At 38.5% G+C, this 14,492-nt stretch overlaps 1 protein-coding gene across 1 annotated transcript; it reads left to right on the forward strand.

Moving 5' to 3' along the window:
* The first annotated feature begins 846 nt into the window (after positions 1–846).
* pbx2 (pre-B-cell leukemia homeobox 2) lies at positions 847–9,718 on the forward strand. Its single transcript, XM_007572889.2, has 8 exons — positions 847–1,177; positions 2,456–2,529; positions 5,091–5,335; positions 5,757–5,947; positions 6,493–6,628; positions 7,127–7,268; positions 7,388–7,476; positions 8,958–9,718. Exons 1-8 carry the CDS (start codon positions 936–938, stop codon positions 9,036–9,038), a joined length of 1,200 nt encoding a protein of 399 aa, XP_007572951.1. The 5' UTR covers positions 847–935; the 3' UTR covers positions 9,039–9,718.
* Positions 9,719–14,492: the final 4,774 nt, after the last annotated feature.

Consider the following 14,492-nt stretch of genomic DNA (forward strand, 5'->3'; position numbering starts at 1 on the left):
CATTGGCAGCAACTTCTTTAAAGAAGTCTGTTTGCCATAGTCAGAACCAGGAGTTGTGTGATTGTATGTGGGGAATTTTTCTGTCTTAAGTAGAGAGCACATTTTCAGTCTGAAAGCAGGACTTCATGGCTTTGTTGTCAAAACTTCTAATGCTTGTACTCAAAACTTCTGCTCTCGTTCAAATATGTACTATGTTCTCTCAAACTTTTCTCCTCACGCTCAAAGCCTCTCTGCTCGTTTCCAAATTCTTTCCTGCCCTCTCTCAAAACAAAAAGTAAAAAGTACCAAGAGTTGGGTCGGTACTCAACTTTTCTCCGGTCCAGTACGCAGCTGGTTCAAATCTTACTTAAGGAACGGGGATTTCTTTGTTTCAATGTTACCAGGTGGATGAGCCATTACTTTCTCCAGTTGAACAGAAAGAAAACCAAAGTTATTATCTGTGGACCTATAGAGGAATGATCTAGTCAATGCACAGCTTCAGTTACTACAGCTGGAAACCAGCAAGTAAGCCATAAATTTGGGTGTAGTGATGGACTCTGACCTGAACCTTCAGAGCCACAGTAATAGTCAGCCTTCTATTACTAAAAGAATATTTCCAGGATTAAAGGACTAATGTCTCAGCAAGATCTAGAAAAACTCATGCATGCATTTATCTTTAGTCACATTGACAACTGCAACAATTTCATGCATATGGAATTCTGATGCAAAGAGCTTGTTTATGATAATAATATGTATTTCCAAAAATCTAAATATTTTTGTCTACATTTATTTTTTTCTATGTGCACTCTCTGGGCTCCACACATTTGCCTGTTTTGCACTTCTGGCTGTCAGTCGCTAGGGGACCCTGCTCTGTGAGATGCCTCGGTTCGGGTAGTGCTGTGTTGCCTGTGAGATCACAGTCGGGCAGCAGTCGTCGCCACTGTGCGTCGCCAAAGATGTTGCAACAGCAGCCTCTGACTGGCAATGGGCCATCCAACGGCCGGGGACTCGGCGTGAGCGGCCACCCCGGGATGCATGCGCTCAACTCGGTTCATCAACCCTCCCAGCACCGGTCGGACGGAGGCGAGTCGGGCCTCGAGGGCACAGAAAACGGACATGAAACCCGCAGAGATATTGGTGACATACTGCAGCAAATAATGACCATCACCGACCAAAGTTTGGACGAGGCACAAGCAAAGTTAGTGACAGCTTTGATTGTTTAATTTGGAAAGTTACCGACACCGTGGCTACGTTTTGTTTTGGCTCTGTGACGCTTTGGGAAACTTTCCTGAACTTCACTCTATTGTTTAGATTGATTAGCCAGCAGCTAAACAATTAGCATTCTCATAAAAATAAAACTGTTTTTCTATTATATGCTCGCGCTCATATGATGTCAGAGTAAAATGAGACTTTTTGTTGTTTGATCTTAGTTTTAAAACACATTTCCTTCAAGCAGGGATTGTTGATCGCAGCCATTGTTAGCCTTCCCGAGACTGAAGTTGGCTTCCGTTTCGAAGTTTCTTTAAGGGGCTTTAGAACGATTCTGTTTCAAAATGGATTTTTCCACTATAAATGAAGATCCCTTAAAAGTCTTGTGTATCTTGTGAAATATTTCTTGAACTTATTCAATTGCAAAATAGTTGCTTAAATGTTATTCTTGGCATTTAGACCAGATTACTTTCAAGTCCATTTAAAAAACATATTACTTAAACTGGTCTAACCTAATCAAAACAAAGTTAATGACGTATAAAAAAAATAAAATAAAACAAAACAAAAAAATAACAAACAAAAAAACAAAACAAAACGGTGGTTTCATAAATGAGTAATTGATTTATAATTTTTGTTTTTACTTGAAAAGCACTTGTTTCAGTGATCTTTAGCTGTATTTGAAAGACTTTAATTAGTGCAGACTGAATCAGTCAAGTTTGAACTTGTTTAGTTACCGTACATTTTAAGTTGTATTATGTGTTAAGGTGGTAGATTTTTTTTATTAATAAAATGGTGTTTGGGATAACCTGTGGTTAGTTCAGAGAAAAAAAAACTTAAATTCTGATTATTTAAGATAGATCGGATGAACTGTATTCAAGATGATTAAAGGCATTAACTGTTGTGTCGAATCATAATCCAACTTCGGCGTTTAGCCTGAGCTAATCGAGGCTAACTTGCTAAAGCTAAGAGCAGCAGCTTACACCTTTAACGTAAAGAAAATGCATTTCTTTATAAGAATGCGTTACATTTTACTACACCACATCAAAACGGGGGTGACATATTGACTACATTGTTCAGTGAGGTCACATTTATATATTTTCTTGTCTGTTTCAGATATCTTAAAGTTATCTTAAAGCTAACGGTTGCTAACTTGCTAAACGTCGCTGTAGAACTTTAATTTATTTTTCCCTAGGTTTTCATGCTGTCAGCATTTTTTATTGCTCTCTGTACTTCCAATAAGTCATGATGTTTCCTTCGTGTCCCACAGGAAACACGCACTAAACTGTCACCGAATGAAGCCCGCATTGTTCAGCGTTCTTTGCGAGATCAAGGAAAAAACGGGTAGGTTATTTACACACACAGGGTTAATAAATGCTGTCTGTCACCAAGACCATGGTGTTGATCTGTGGTGCTGTGCAACTGGAGCCATCAGCAGCCCTCGTTGATATGGTGTCATCACAAACCAATAATATGATCAAAACATAATGCTTGTGTGAGGATAAAGACAAAAGTTGCTCTTATTTATTTAGATCAGTGTCAGTAGTTGCAATAAACGCTCTCCATGTAGGTGTTGTTTTGGTCACATTGTTTAACTTATAACATACTCTTGACCATAGCACTGAAACAAATAAACTCAGTAGTTAGTAATAGATTGATGGGCTGAAGCAAACATAGATATTGTGTCAGTTAGCATATTGATTATTGTGCAGCTTTTCCACCTCAGGGTTTAACACCTTATTTACATTTGTTAATTTTCACATTTGCTCAAATGATCAAATCTTTAATTTAGTCATGTTGCCCAATAAAGCTGCTCTCTTTCCTACAGTTGTCAGAAAGCAGCATAGTTCTGAAAATATGTCCAATTCAAAAAGAATATTTGTTCTCTTAATAAAATGATGTTAGAAATTAATTTACCAAGCTGCTGTTTGTGTAATGCATAATTGTAGGAGCAACTGTTAGATGTGACCTGTATTAAGGTGCAGGTTCATTCCTAAATAATAGAAACAGAGCACTGAAACAAATCACCATAATTTATTGGCTTTGACTTCACTTTATTTATGTTTAGATTTGTGAGTAAACACCTGTACCACACCTGCTTTCACTTAAAACAGTCACTCAGTGCTCGTCTTTAAAGAAAAGTTTTGCAGATGTATATATGTTTTTTTTGCTCCACTATCAATGGATTAGTGGTGGTCAAATTATGAAAAAAAAAAAAAAAAAATCAACTCCATTAAATCTAAAGGTTGACACAACTCTCAGAAATGCTTATTTGAAAATGCAAAGTCATAATATTAGGATGCACCGTTTCAGTCAGTTGACTCGTTAGAAATATCTGAGAATTGTAGCCCTTATCAGACCAACATAAGTAGCAATAAACTTTCGTGGGAGAGTTTTCTTTTTTTTTTTTGTATAAACCCATTTTCAAGCAGGCAATCATGGCTAGACTGCAGCTGTTTGTACAAAGAGAACAAACTCCAGAGGTTTAACCAACATAAAATATTATATTATGATATTAATGTTACATATTGCAATGATATTGATTAAACGTAACCTACGTTGTGCCCGGCATTTTCCTGGAGCTGTCTTTATCTTGATCATTTAAATCTACATCAGTTGTTGAAATAAAGTCTATCCTGGTGCTGAAATATGTTATTAGTGTACATGATTTTAATGGATGGCATCTGAAATGTTATTGCTTACCAAATAGTGCGTCCAAACAGTCTTTTGTGATTGTGATGTTGCAAACATTGATGGTTATGAGATCTCTAAACAGGATGGTGTTTTATCTTTGAGTTGCGGTTTGTTGCTTTCTGAGCGAACTGATCGTGTGAAGTATAAGAGCGGGTTCAGATGAAGATATGAACAGAATGGAAAAGTTTGACTCTTGTTTTTTAGTTCCTTCCTTCCTAGTCTGAATAAGTATGGGGGAGAAACAGGGGATTAATAAACAGCTGTGTTTCTAGGCAGTATTTCTATTCCTGTAGTATAATATTAATTCTGAATATAAATAAATCGATTAATATAAAATTTAATTCAAAGAAGTAGTGAAGTTAACCAGCCTTAAAATGTTTCTTTTGTTTAAATTGCTGTGAAATTGACCATAGTTTATAAAATAAACACCAAGTTGCATAATATATGACTTGAGTCATGTAAGTAAAAATATACTCTACTAAAATAAGCAGCGGTATTTGAAGTTTTGTTCCCTGTTTTAGAACATTTAATTTACAATCTTTTTATATATATTTAGTCTGCTTGATATTAAATGTTTGTTTTTAGATATTAAAAATTAATAAAGCAGCCTGGAAAGAGTGTGGCGATGGCTGGGAATTCATTGGAATCCAACAAACTTCAAGCAAAGATGCATAAATTATTTAGCCACGTTTTTATCCTAAATATTCAGTTTAGCTTCTGCATATTGAGTTACATGTTTAACAAATGCAAACAATATATTTCTCATGACTGTTTCAGTTTCTGGAGCCCAAATCAAATCACTCCTCTTGCAGTTTATTGCAGAGACCTTGTTAGATGAAAACCTTCATCTTGCATGTTGGACCCCATCCCAACCAAATTATTCACAAAAGTGTTCCCTTAGATTACAGCCCCAAATTTAGGCATAATTAAGCTAAATGGAGACATATCAGACTTTAAAGTCTCTTAGCCTTTCCTTAAGAAACCTTTTCTCGATTAAGATGACTTGTATCTGTTTCCAGGAGAAAATAGTTGCTAATCAAGTGGAGTTTACATCTGATTGGTCCAACAGATTCCAGTCTGTTCATGTTCCAGGGCTTCTGGTGGAGTACCACAAGGTTCTGTGCTTGGACACATTTTTTTTTAACTAAGAGTGTGCCATGAAATGTTTGATTTTAGTGGGAGTTAAAACACAAACATGTTCTAACCGGTAGGCCTGTCTATGAGGAACACCCAGGAGGAGGAGCCTCAGGATCCTCAGCTGGTGCGTTTAGACAACATGCTGCTGGCGGAGGGCGTCGCCGGGCCGGAGAAAGGAGGCGGGGCCGCCGCCGCCGTGTCCGCCGCCACCAGCTCCGGAGGGATGTCGCCCGACAGCTCGCTCGAGCACTCCGACTACAAAAGCAAGTTGAGCCAGATTCGCAGTATCTACCACACTGAGCTGGAGAAGTATGAGCAGGTACCGTGTCGCTGACATTGCCTGTACACGCTTGCCTGTTCTGACGCTGCCCTCCAGGAGTGTAAATCCTTTGGCATGTTAGGCCACGCATTCGCAGAAAATACCTCTTTAGAGTGGGTGGATGGGGGGGGTTGTTTTTATTCTTGTAATTATGAGTTCCACAGCTGAGTGGAATCCATTTGACACAACATTTAGGAATGCTAACCTTCTAAAATAGATTTTTCCACAGCTGTTTAATACACTATTTTAGTCTTTTGCATATGTCAAGTTATTTAATTAAGCTTTCCTCAGAACTCCTTGTTGTCTTAAAAAGCTTTTCAGGGTTTCCTTTCCCTCAAAATCAATACAGATACATTGTTGAGAACTCCAGTATAGATTTAATCCCTTCCTTTTGTTTCTCTCATTTGCCAACTTTACTCAGGCATGCACTGAATTCACCACTCACGTCATGAACCTGCTGAGGGAGCAGTCGCGCACGCGGCCCGTGACTCCGCGGGAGATTGAGCGCATGGTGGCCATCATCCACCGCAAGTTCAGCTCCATCCAGACCCAGCTCAAGCAGAGCACGTGTGAGGCCGTCATGATTCTGAGGTCCCGCTTCCTGGACGCCAGGTGAGCGGTTTGTGGCCATTTTTCTTTTGGTGTCCATCGTACAACTCTCCTGATTCTCCATCTTTTCTTTATATTTAATGTTCAAGCAGCCAGATGTTGCTGTGATCTTTCACAGTGGTCTCACCTCACTGCACACCTGCTTGCTAACTTGGCTCTGACTGCTTCTCGTTGTGGCTTAGATAATACAACATCTAGATACTAGAATATTTTCCAAGTCTAACTTAAAAGGGTTTTATGAAAGCTTTGCAAGTGACTATTTGATGTTTATAGCAGGAGTTGTAATAAATGTCATGTAAAGACATGTGCAGTCTGGAAAAATGTGAAATTTTAAGTCTTTTCCAGATTTGGAAGGATATACCATTTTGCTGTATCCATCCATCTGTCTTTTTCTGATATATTCCATGCATTTATTGTCAGCTTTTCTATAAAATATGTGTTTTTCACAGTCAAAGATGGCTTGAATAGTATTTGCCCTGTTAGATTTTTATTTTTTAATTTCTTCAGTTGTTATTCCCTTAGCGCTCACCATGTTTCTCTCTCCTCAGGCGTAAGAGGCGCAACTTCAGCAAACAGGCCACAGAGGTCCTCAACGAGTATTTCTACTCCCACCTGTCCAACCCTTACCCCAGCGAAGAAGCCAAAGAGGAACTTGCCAAACAGTGTGGAATCACCGTTTCTCAGGTCAGCCGCTGTCTGCACGGATCGAGACGAGCTGGCAGGATGTGACGGAAAATTAGATAAAATATATTTTTAAAAATTGGACAGTAAATTTACACCAAAAATATCTGATATACTGAGATGATTTCACGTATTTACAAGAAAAATTTGGATATTCTCTAGTGTTGAAAAGTTGGATATTTACAAGAAGCAAATGAACATTTTTTATGATTAAAGGCTTAAATTTATGATGTTAAACAGAAAGTTTCTCTGACATTTTGTAGTCACAAATTTGTAACTTTTATATTTGTATTTAAAGTCAGACATTTGCAACAGAAAGAAAGTTGTTAATGTCTTCATGTGTAAAATAAACCGGCAGAGCTGTGTGACGTTCTGGCAGGAGTTGAATTGAAATGATTACCAAATCTGTTATTCAACACTCATAGCTGAAACCACGTTTTGTATTTGCATTTGTAAGAAAACTATAATTTGGTTGTTATTTTTTCAATCATTTTTACCCAGGTCTCCAACTGGTTTGGCAACAAACGAATCCGCTACAAGAAAAACATCGGCAAGTTCCAAGAGGAGGCCAACCTTTACGCCATGAAGACGGCTTTAGGAGCCAGACAGGGAGACGATTCTCCGCACACTCCAAACTCCACAGGTACGAGACGACGAAGGCTCCTGCTGGAACCCTGGAGGCCCCTTAGCTTCCTACACAGAAAAAAAATCAAACGTTTTAATGCTGTCGATGAAAACTAAATATTTTTTCTTCGTTTTCAGGGTCGGGGTCGTTCTCCCTCTCGGGCTCAGCGGACATGTTCCTCGGGGTTCCATCTGTGAACGGCGAGCAGTCCGCCTACCAGATGCAGGTGCTGCAGATCGTGTCCTTATTTCGTGATTTGCTAATCATTTAAAGATCAAAAGCAGTAAAGTTGCATGCAGACATCTCTCTCAAGGCAGAAGCTTCATGTTGTTACTCAGATCGATGTTGTTGTCCATCAGCCCGTCACAAGAGGGCGATAAAGATACATTTCTGAACAGGCATGCATATGTGAGCTGCTGCTTCATACATTTAGATGGAATGGGAGAGAAATATCATTTTCTGCTGAGTTTTGGTATCAGAATTAGACATGGAGGGCATAAGGAGCTGATCTGATGTTAATATTTGAAAATATTTTCAAGAATGACCTCTGATCTTGTCAAATGTGACACTTTGCAGCTGTTTCCATCCCTATAGTTCTTATAGAAACATAGTTGTTTCTGGGTTTTGTTTCAGGTAAAGTCATCTGGGTGGTAGTTTTGAGAAAGCAGATGAAAGCAGCCAGAGTTTGTTTTAAACTCACTAAACACCTCAAGTTTTAAAGCAGCTGTTTCAAACAAAACCAGCTGACTTTCTGATCACGCTTCCAGTAACTTGTGAAAGAGCCTTTATTGGATTGTAAGTGTAAACACTGACATAAAATCATAACACTGTTGCTATCAGAACATTCCTGTCATTGGTTGAGAAATATTTAACTGTGTGGTAGGCAGCTGTGATAAATTCAAACCAAGAAGTCATGTGACATCTTGCTTACAGCCTGTTTTTAAAGTTTTAACGTCTCAGCCAGTTGGAGATTACTCTGCCATAAGAAAGTTATTGGAATATGATAAGGGGTATGAGTTTTGGCAGAAGTTGTGATTAAGTTTGTTATTAACACACTAATCTGTTTTACATCATTTTACTTGACAAGAAACTCGTAAACTTGTTGCTAAGCCGAACTGAGGGTTTGCTTAGCATTACTTTTCTTTTACTTCAAAGTGCCAGAAAACTGATATTTTCTTCTTGGCCACATTGATTTAAAAGCTTGTTCATACTTTCTTTATATACCTTCCTTCTAAATATTGTCAGATCTTTTCATTTTACAACATTATCTTTTGCTTAGTGCCACAAAATGAAGAAAAGAAAAGAAAATGGCAGATGTTGACATTATCCAAAGTCCTTCACACCAGACATGCGTTAATGTGTAGAGGTCAGCTGGATCAATCAGGGTTTATTAAGTCACACAGCTCTGCCTGTTTATTTTTGCACATGAAGACTTAAACAGTTTCTAAATACAATGTTTTAAATGTCTGACCTGCAGAATGTTATTTTCTTTCTAAAATCAAACACTTAATAAAACTAATTGACCAGAGAGTAAAAAAAATGTTGCAGATTTCTTTTTTTTTTGTTGAAAGGTGGGAGCTTTGAACCCAACAAGAAAGGGAGGAAAAAGAGATTATATGCAAATTCATATATTGATTTTCAGTATACTGCATTTTTGTTGCACGATGCGGTTTGTTGATGTTGATTTTGTCTCTTTGGACCCCTCAGGCTAACGGAAACTGGCAGGGTCGGGCCTCGCCCCCCTCCGGCACTTCGCCCCGCACCGACCACTCGGATAACTCCGACTGATGGCCCCGCCCCGCCGGCACAGAACGACAGAAAGATTGACGAGGGAAAAGACAGACAGAATGATATCACCCTTCCCACTTGGCTGCAGTTGTTTTTGTATAATGTTTGGTTATTTTAAATGTCCGTTGTTTTTTTGTTTTGTTTTGTTTGGAAAGCCGCCCAGCGTAGGTCATCATTATGTTTGTATGATTAGCTGAGTGCACAGACGGTAGAGTGAGTGTGTGTTGAGTGCATGCAGGTTTGGGTTTTATCATCGGGGCTCGTAGGGTTTGTTTTCCACTTGTTACTAAAATGTATTTGTGGTTGGAAAGATGTGAGAGGTGGGATCGCATTATCTTTTGTTTTTAGCACACTATATCATTTTTATTAATATTATTATTGCTTGTATTATTAGTTTAACAAGTGTTTTGGTTTTAACGGCTCAGAAAGGGAGTGCATTTAGTGAATGAGAGGGCAATAGAGAAAAATCCAAAGATTTGTGTGTTTGTTTCTCTGTTTCATGTTGTTTCGTTCCTCCTTTTCTCTTTTTTACTGGCCTGTCCTTGTAAATGAATGAGGCGTGTCTGAGTCCATATTATTGGTTTGACTGAGTAAAAACAGTGCTGTCTTTTTTCTGTACAGTGAAACACCTGTATTCTCTCTACCTCTTTTACAATAAAGACTCTCTGTATTCACAAGCAGCTGCTGAGCCACTCATCCTTTGTGCAGACCTTGTGGTCAGATCAGAGAAAGATACCTCAGAGGACATGAAGACACATTTTCACAAGAGCAAAAAGTCTTAGAACAACATAAATTTTGCTTTCAAGCAGTCACACCTTATGGCACATGTGTCAAACTCAAGGCCCACCCCAATAACTTTTAATAAATTAAGCGACTTCACTTAAATTTGCATCAATTCACCCGCTGGGGTCTGAACGCACTTCCTCCTGGTTCCCATCTGCAGAAAAATCTGCGCTAATTCATCAGTCAGTTGGATCTGTCTGATCCAAACAGATCAACTGAACTCTGTGAGTGCTTTACCCTGTGCGGTCCGGTGTGCGCTTTTACCAGGATTATTTTATTTATTTATTTATTTAGCGTGGTTTCGCTTCTCTAAAACGGACAGATGTTATGTCTGCAGCTCCTCCAGACTGCTGCTCTCCTGGGTAACGTGAACCAAGAAGGCTCCATTTGTTAAATCTGCTGGATGAGTTTTTCCTAGCGGTTTCTAATTCTTCACAGCGGCGGAGCCGCGTCCGCAGTGGTTGAGCAGCGGACTGCGCATGTTACAGTCTAATTAACTTTTGCATAGTCATTTATTTCCTCCAGATAAACTGCCGGCTCCTCAAATGGATTAACACAACATTGCATTCTCTTTAGTTTTCTCTGGTCTGTAATGGAGACTTGAATTTAACACGCCATTTCAACCAAAGGTTTGTAATGCGCTTCCTAACCAATTTTTATTTGTAAGTATAAGTCTGACAGTTTGTTCACCAAGTTACTGTGCTCTCTGAGAGGATCTGTGGTATAAGTATTTGACTTTGTTCCATGCCAATCGTTGACATTAGTCTCTAACAAAATGTGGATCATCTATCAGGAACAGTCCAAAGAGCATGAGTTTCTGTAGTGTAGTGGTTATCGCATTGGCTTTACACGCAAAAGGTTTCTGGTTCAAAACCAGACAAGAACAGATTTTGCATGTTCTATTCATCACAGGTGTTTACTAAAGGTCAACAAGGCTCTGTGGTGTCATGGTCTGTACTCTGAATCCAGGCATCTGAGTGCAAGCCTCTCTTTAAATTTTCATGCGTTGCATCTCACATCATCAACTTTGGAACCTTAAACTGAAACAAAGCAGAGAAGTTCAGTTCCTGTAGTGTAGTGGTTATCATGTTTGCTTTACATGCAAAAGGTCTCTGGTTCAAAACCAGACAGAAATAGTTTTTGTAGGTTATGCATCTCTTGGGGTGCACTGAGACAACAAGAGCCTTCCCTTTTTGTGATGGTTCATTTGCCAATCGACTTCAATGTAGGCTTCTTTGAAATCAAAGTTACTTTACTTCAATTACCAATTGGCAGTTCTGTGGCGTAATGCACGTGTCAAACTGAAGGCCCGCGGGCCACATGTGGCCCCCCAGAATTTTATTGACTTAAAATAGGTTTTGAGCATGAATTGACTACAAACTACATTTCAACCAAAGGTTTGTAATGCGCTTCCTAACCAGACGCTCCAAAGCGTCCGGTCCATAACTCTTCAACACGCTGTCAGCTCCCGGTCAGAAAGACGCATTTAGTTCAGAGTCCATGAGATGATATTCAGAAAGGATTTTTTTAATTAATTGATTTCAGTTGCCTCTGAGACTAAATCTTTGCGTAAAGTCTATAATGTCTGCCCATGTGACTTGTTTTTATTATTTGGTTGCTTACCTTTAAACACTGATTTAAATATTGTAATTTTTAAACTGAGCAGTAATTTTTACATCCATGGAAACTCAAATATAATATTTAAAACTTCAATACATAAAACCAGTTATTTAACAATATGAGGTGGTTAATTTATTTTTAACATTGTATTTTTACAATTGTATTTTTACAATGCCCAAGTCTAGTTTTCCAGAGCTACTATCTGCAACTTTAGATGCATTCCTTCTCTAACACACCTGGACCATTGACTCATTATAAGCCTCTACAGAACTGAATGAGGGAAGTCAGCCTTTTGTCTAAGGGGTGTTTTAGCAGGGATGCTCTCCTGATTTGTACCGTCAATGTGGCCCATTGAGGGGGGCCAATATGCTGAAGTGGCCCTCGGTGAAATTGAGTTTGACACCCCTGGTCTATGTTAAGGCCTTTCCACTTTGGCATTGTGCTGATTGACATGTGGCGACAGTAGATCGAACTCAGAAATTTAGTGGAATTTCAGACTTAACTTTTTGTTTACTCAGTCATTTCTCTCTGTGTAGAAACTACATCTGGTCTGGCATTACTGTTGATTGTGATACCGTCCTGCAGGAAGGTTTCACAGCATTCTCCCTCTTCTGGTATTAACATTTTACTTTAATGAACATCGAAAATAATCCTGCATCAGCTCATCTGTTTTGTGTCTGCTCTGACTTCTCAAACCTCCAGTATGTCGTGGCAGATGGCGAAAAGTCGAAAATGTTCAACTTTTGAAATTTTGAGTTTCAGTTTTAGTTTCTTTTTTTTCATATGTTTTGAGTTCTGTACCTAAAAATTAACCAAAGTGTTATTATATTTGCATCAATTGGGTAACGAATACTCAACAGAAGATAACATTAAAAATATACATTGATTTATTGATTGTTTTTTTCTCCAAACTTTTGACATCGCCATTTTGCCTGCGGAGTGCCGTAAATCAACGACCACTGACATAAACTGATGGTGTTGGAAAAAAATCTCTTTCACATCAGTTCAAAAGGCTAAAAAATAAATTAATAAGCACAAAAACAAAGGATATTATATCTATAATTTTAGTATGTTTTAGTTTTATAAACACACTATATAGTTCTAGTTAGTTATATTTTTTCTCCATTAAATAAAATTTCTATTTCAGTTAATGAAGTGTTAGGTTTTAGTTAACTATAAAGGTCATCAACTTCACCAGCAAAATCTTTATCATTTTCTTTCAACATGTTGCTGATTTTTAATTTTAGCTTCACATTTCTGTAACTTTAGTTGGAGCATTTATAAAAATGTCAGTGGTTTCTTAAAGTTAAAATTCAGACCGTCTGGTCAATCTGCTATTCTAAGCAGAAACAAGTTTCCTTGTTTACTTTTAAAAGATTTCCCACAATGCTTTGAGTTTTAGGTGCAAGATGCAAGCATAAAAACACCTAATAATAACTAAAAAGCAAATCCACTCTTAATAATTGTGAGGAAAAATATGATTTAATTTTATTTAGCAGTAGCTTCTCTCTGATCTGGAGAAGAAAGAGGATAAAAAGCAGAAGGCGTGTAACTCTGAATCAATGGGGCTGACCAAGCCAAAGTCCAGGGGCAAACACATAATGAGTTTTTAAAAAATGACTTTGACCCTGATCATTTCTACTAAGTTTGAGGATCTGCTGGTTGGAGTCCCTCAGGATTCAGTATTGAGCTCCCTGATCTTTATTATGTCTGGAGGGACTTTTTATGCTGATGATGTTCAGCTGTTCTTAAACCCCACCAGTAAAACCAACCAGTAAAACCAACCAGTAAGACCAACCAGTAAAACCAACCAGTCAAACCAACCAGTAAAACCAACCAGTAAGACCAACCAGTAAAACCAACCAGTAAAACCAACCAGTAAAACCAACCAGTAAAACCAACCAGTAAAACCAACCAGTCAAACCAACCAGTAAAACCAACCAGTAAGACCAACCAGTAAAACCAACCAGAAAACTTCACATTTACTATGAAATCTATAAGGAAAGACAATGTAACTATCACTCAACACTAAAACATGCAAGAGAGGCTTTCTTTGCAGATGTCATAAACAAAAACATTAACAACGCTCGAGCTTTATTTGCGACAGTTGACAGGCTCACAAATCCTCCTGTGACGTTACCACCTGAACTTCAATCTAATGCCGCCTGCAACAAGTTCTCCAGCTTCTTTTCAGAGAAAATTCAAAAGATCAGATGATTAATCTGCACATCCACTCCAAAGCCAGTACCAATGCTGTGCCCACACAAAACAAATGCAGAAAAATGACCCAATTTCAACTACTTCATTATAAAACCCTAGAAGAAATTCTAAGTCAATTAAGCTCCAGTTCCTGCTGTCTGGATGTCCTACCCACACATTTCTTTAAGAAAGTCCTGCCTGTCGTTGCTAATGATCTGATCCAAATAGTGAACTCATCGCTGTCTACAGGTGTTTTAAACCCCCAGGCTTTGAAAACAGCAGTAATCAAACAATCTGGACACTACTGGAGAATTACAGGTCGATCTTCAACCTCACATTCATCAGCAAAGTTACTGAAAAAGCAGTTTTTAAACAATTAAATAACTTCCTAACAATAATGAATCTCTTTGACTCCTTCCAGTCTGGTTTTCGTGCTCACCACAGCACGGAGACGGCCCTTGTAAAAGTGTTCAATGATATCCATATAAATACAGACTGTGGGAGAACCATAGTGCTGGTTCTGTTGGACCTCAGTGCAGCTTTCGACACTGTTGACCATGACATTTTACTGAATCAACTGGAGAGTTGGGTCGGACTCTCCGGTCCAGTGCTCAACTGGTTTGAATCTTTCATAAAGAACAGGGATTTCTTTGTTTCAATCGGAAACTTCTCATCGGAGAGGTCAAAGGTCCCATGTGGGGTACCCCAAGGTTCAATCCTAGGACCCCTTCTTTTCAATATTTATATGCTCCCACTAGCTCAGGTTATAACAGGAAATAAGATTAGCTACCATAATTACGCGGATGATACACAGCTCTACATCACGATGTCACCAGGTCACTCTGAAACCAT

Source organism: Poecilia formosa, unplaced genomic scaffold (assembly GCF_000485575.1).
Source record: "Poecilia formosa unplaced genomic scaffold, Poecilia_formosa-5.1.2 Scaffold310, whole genome shotgun sequence".
NCBI lineage: Eukaryota > Metazoa > Chordata > Actinopteri > Cyprinodontiformes > Poeciliidae > Poecilia > Poecilia formosa.

What these genes read in the sequence shown, in the direction of transcription:
- pbx2 (XM_007572889.2), top strand. Translation starts at nt 936, where the DNA reads ATGTTGCAACAGCAGCCTCTGACTGGCAATGGGCCATCCAACGGCCGG. An exon ending in GCACACTCCAAACTCCACAG is followed by an intron (nt 7,269 to 7,387) that starts GTACGAGACGAC and finishes CTTCGTTTTCAG; the next exon opens with GGTCGGGGTCGTTCTCCCTC. An exon ending in AGTCCGCCTACCAGATGCAG is followed by an intron (nt 7,477 to 8,957) that starts GTGCTGCAGATC and finishes TGGACCCCTCAG; the next exon opens with GCTAACGGAAACTGGCAGGG.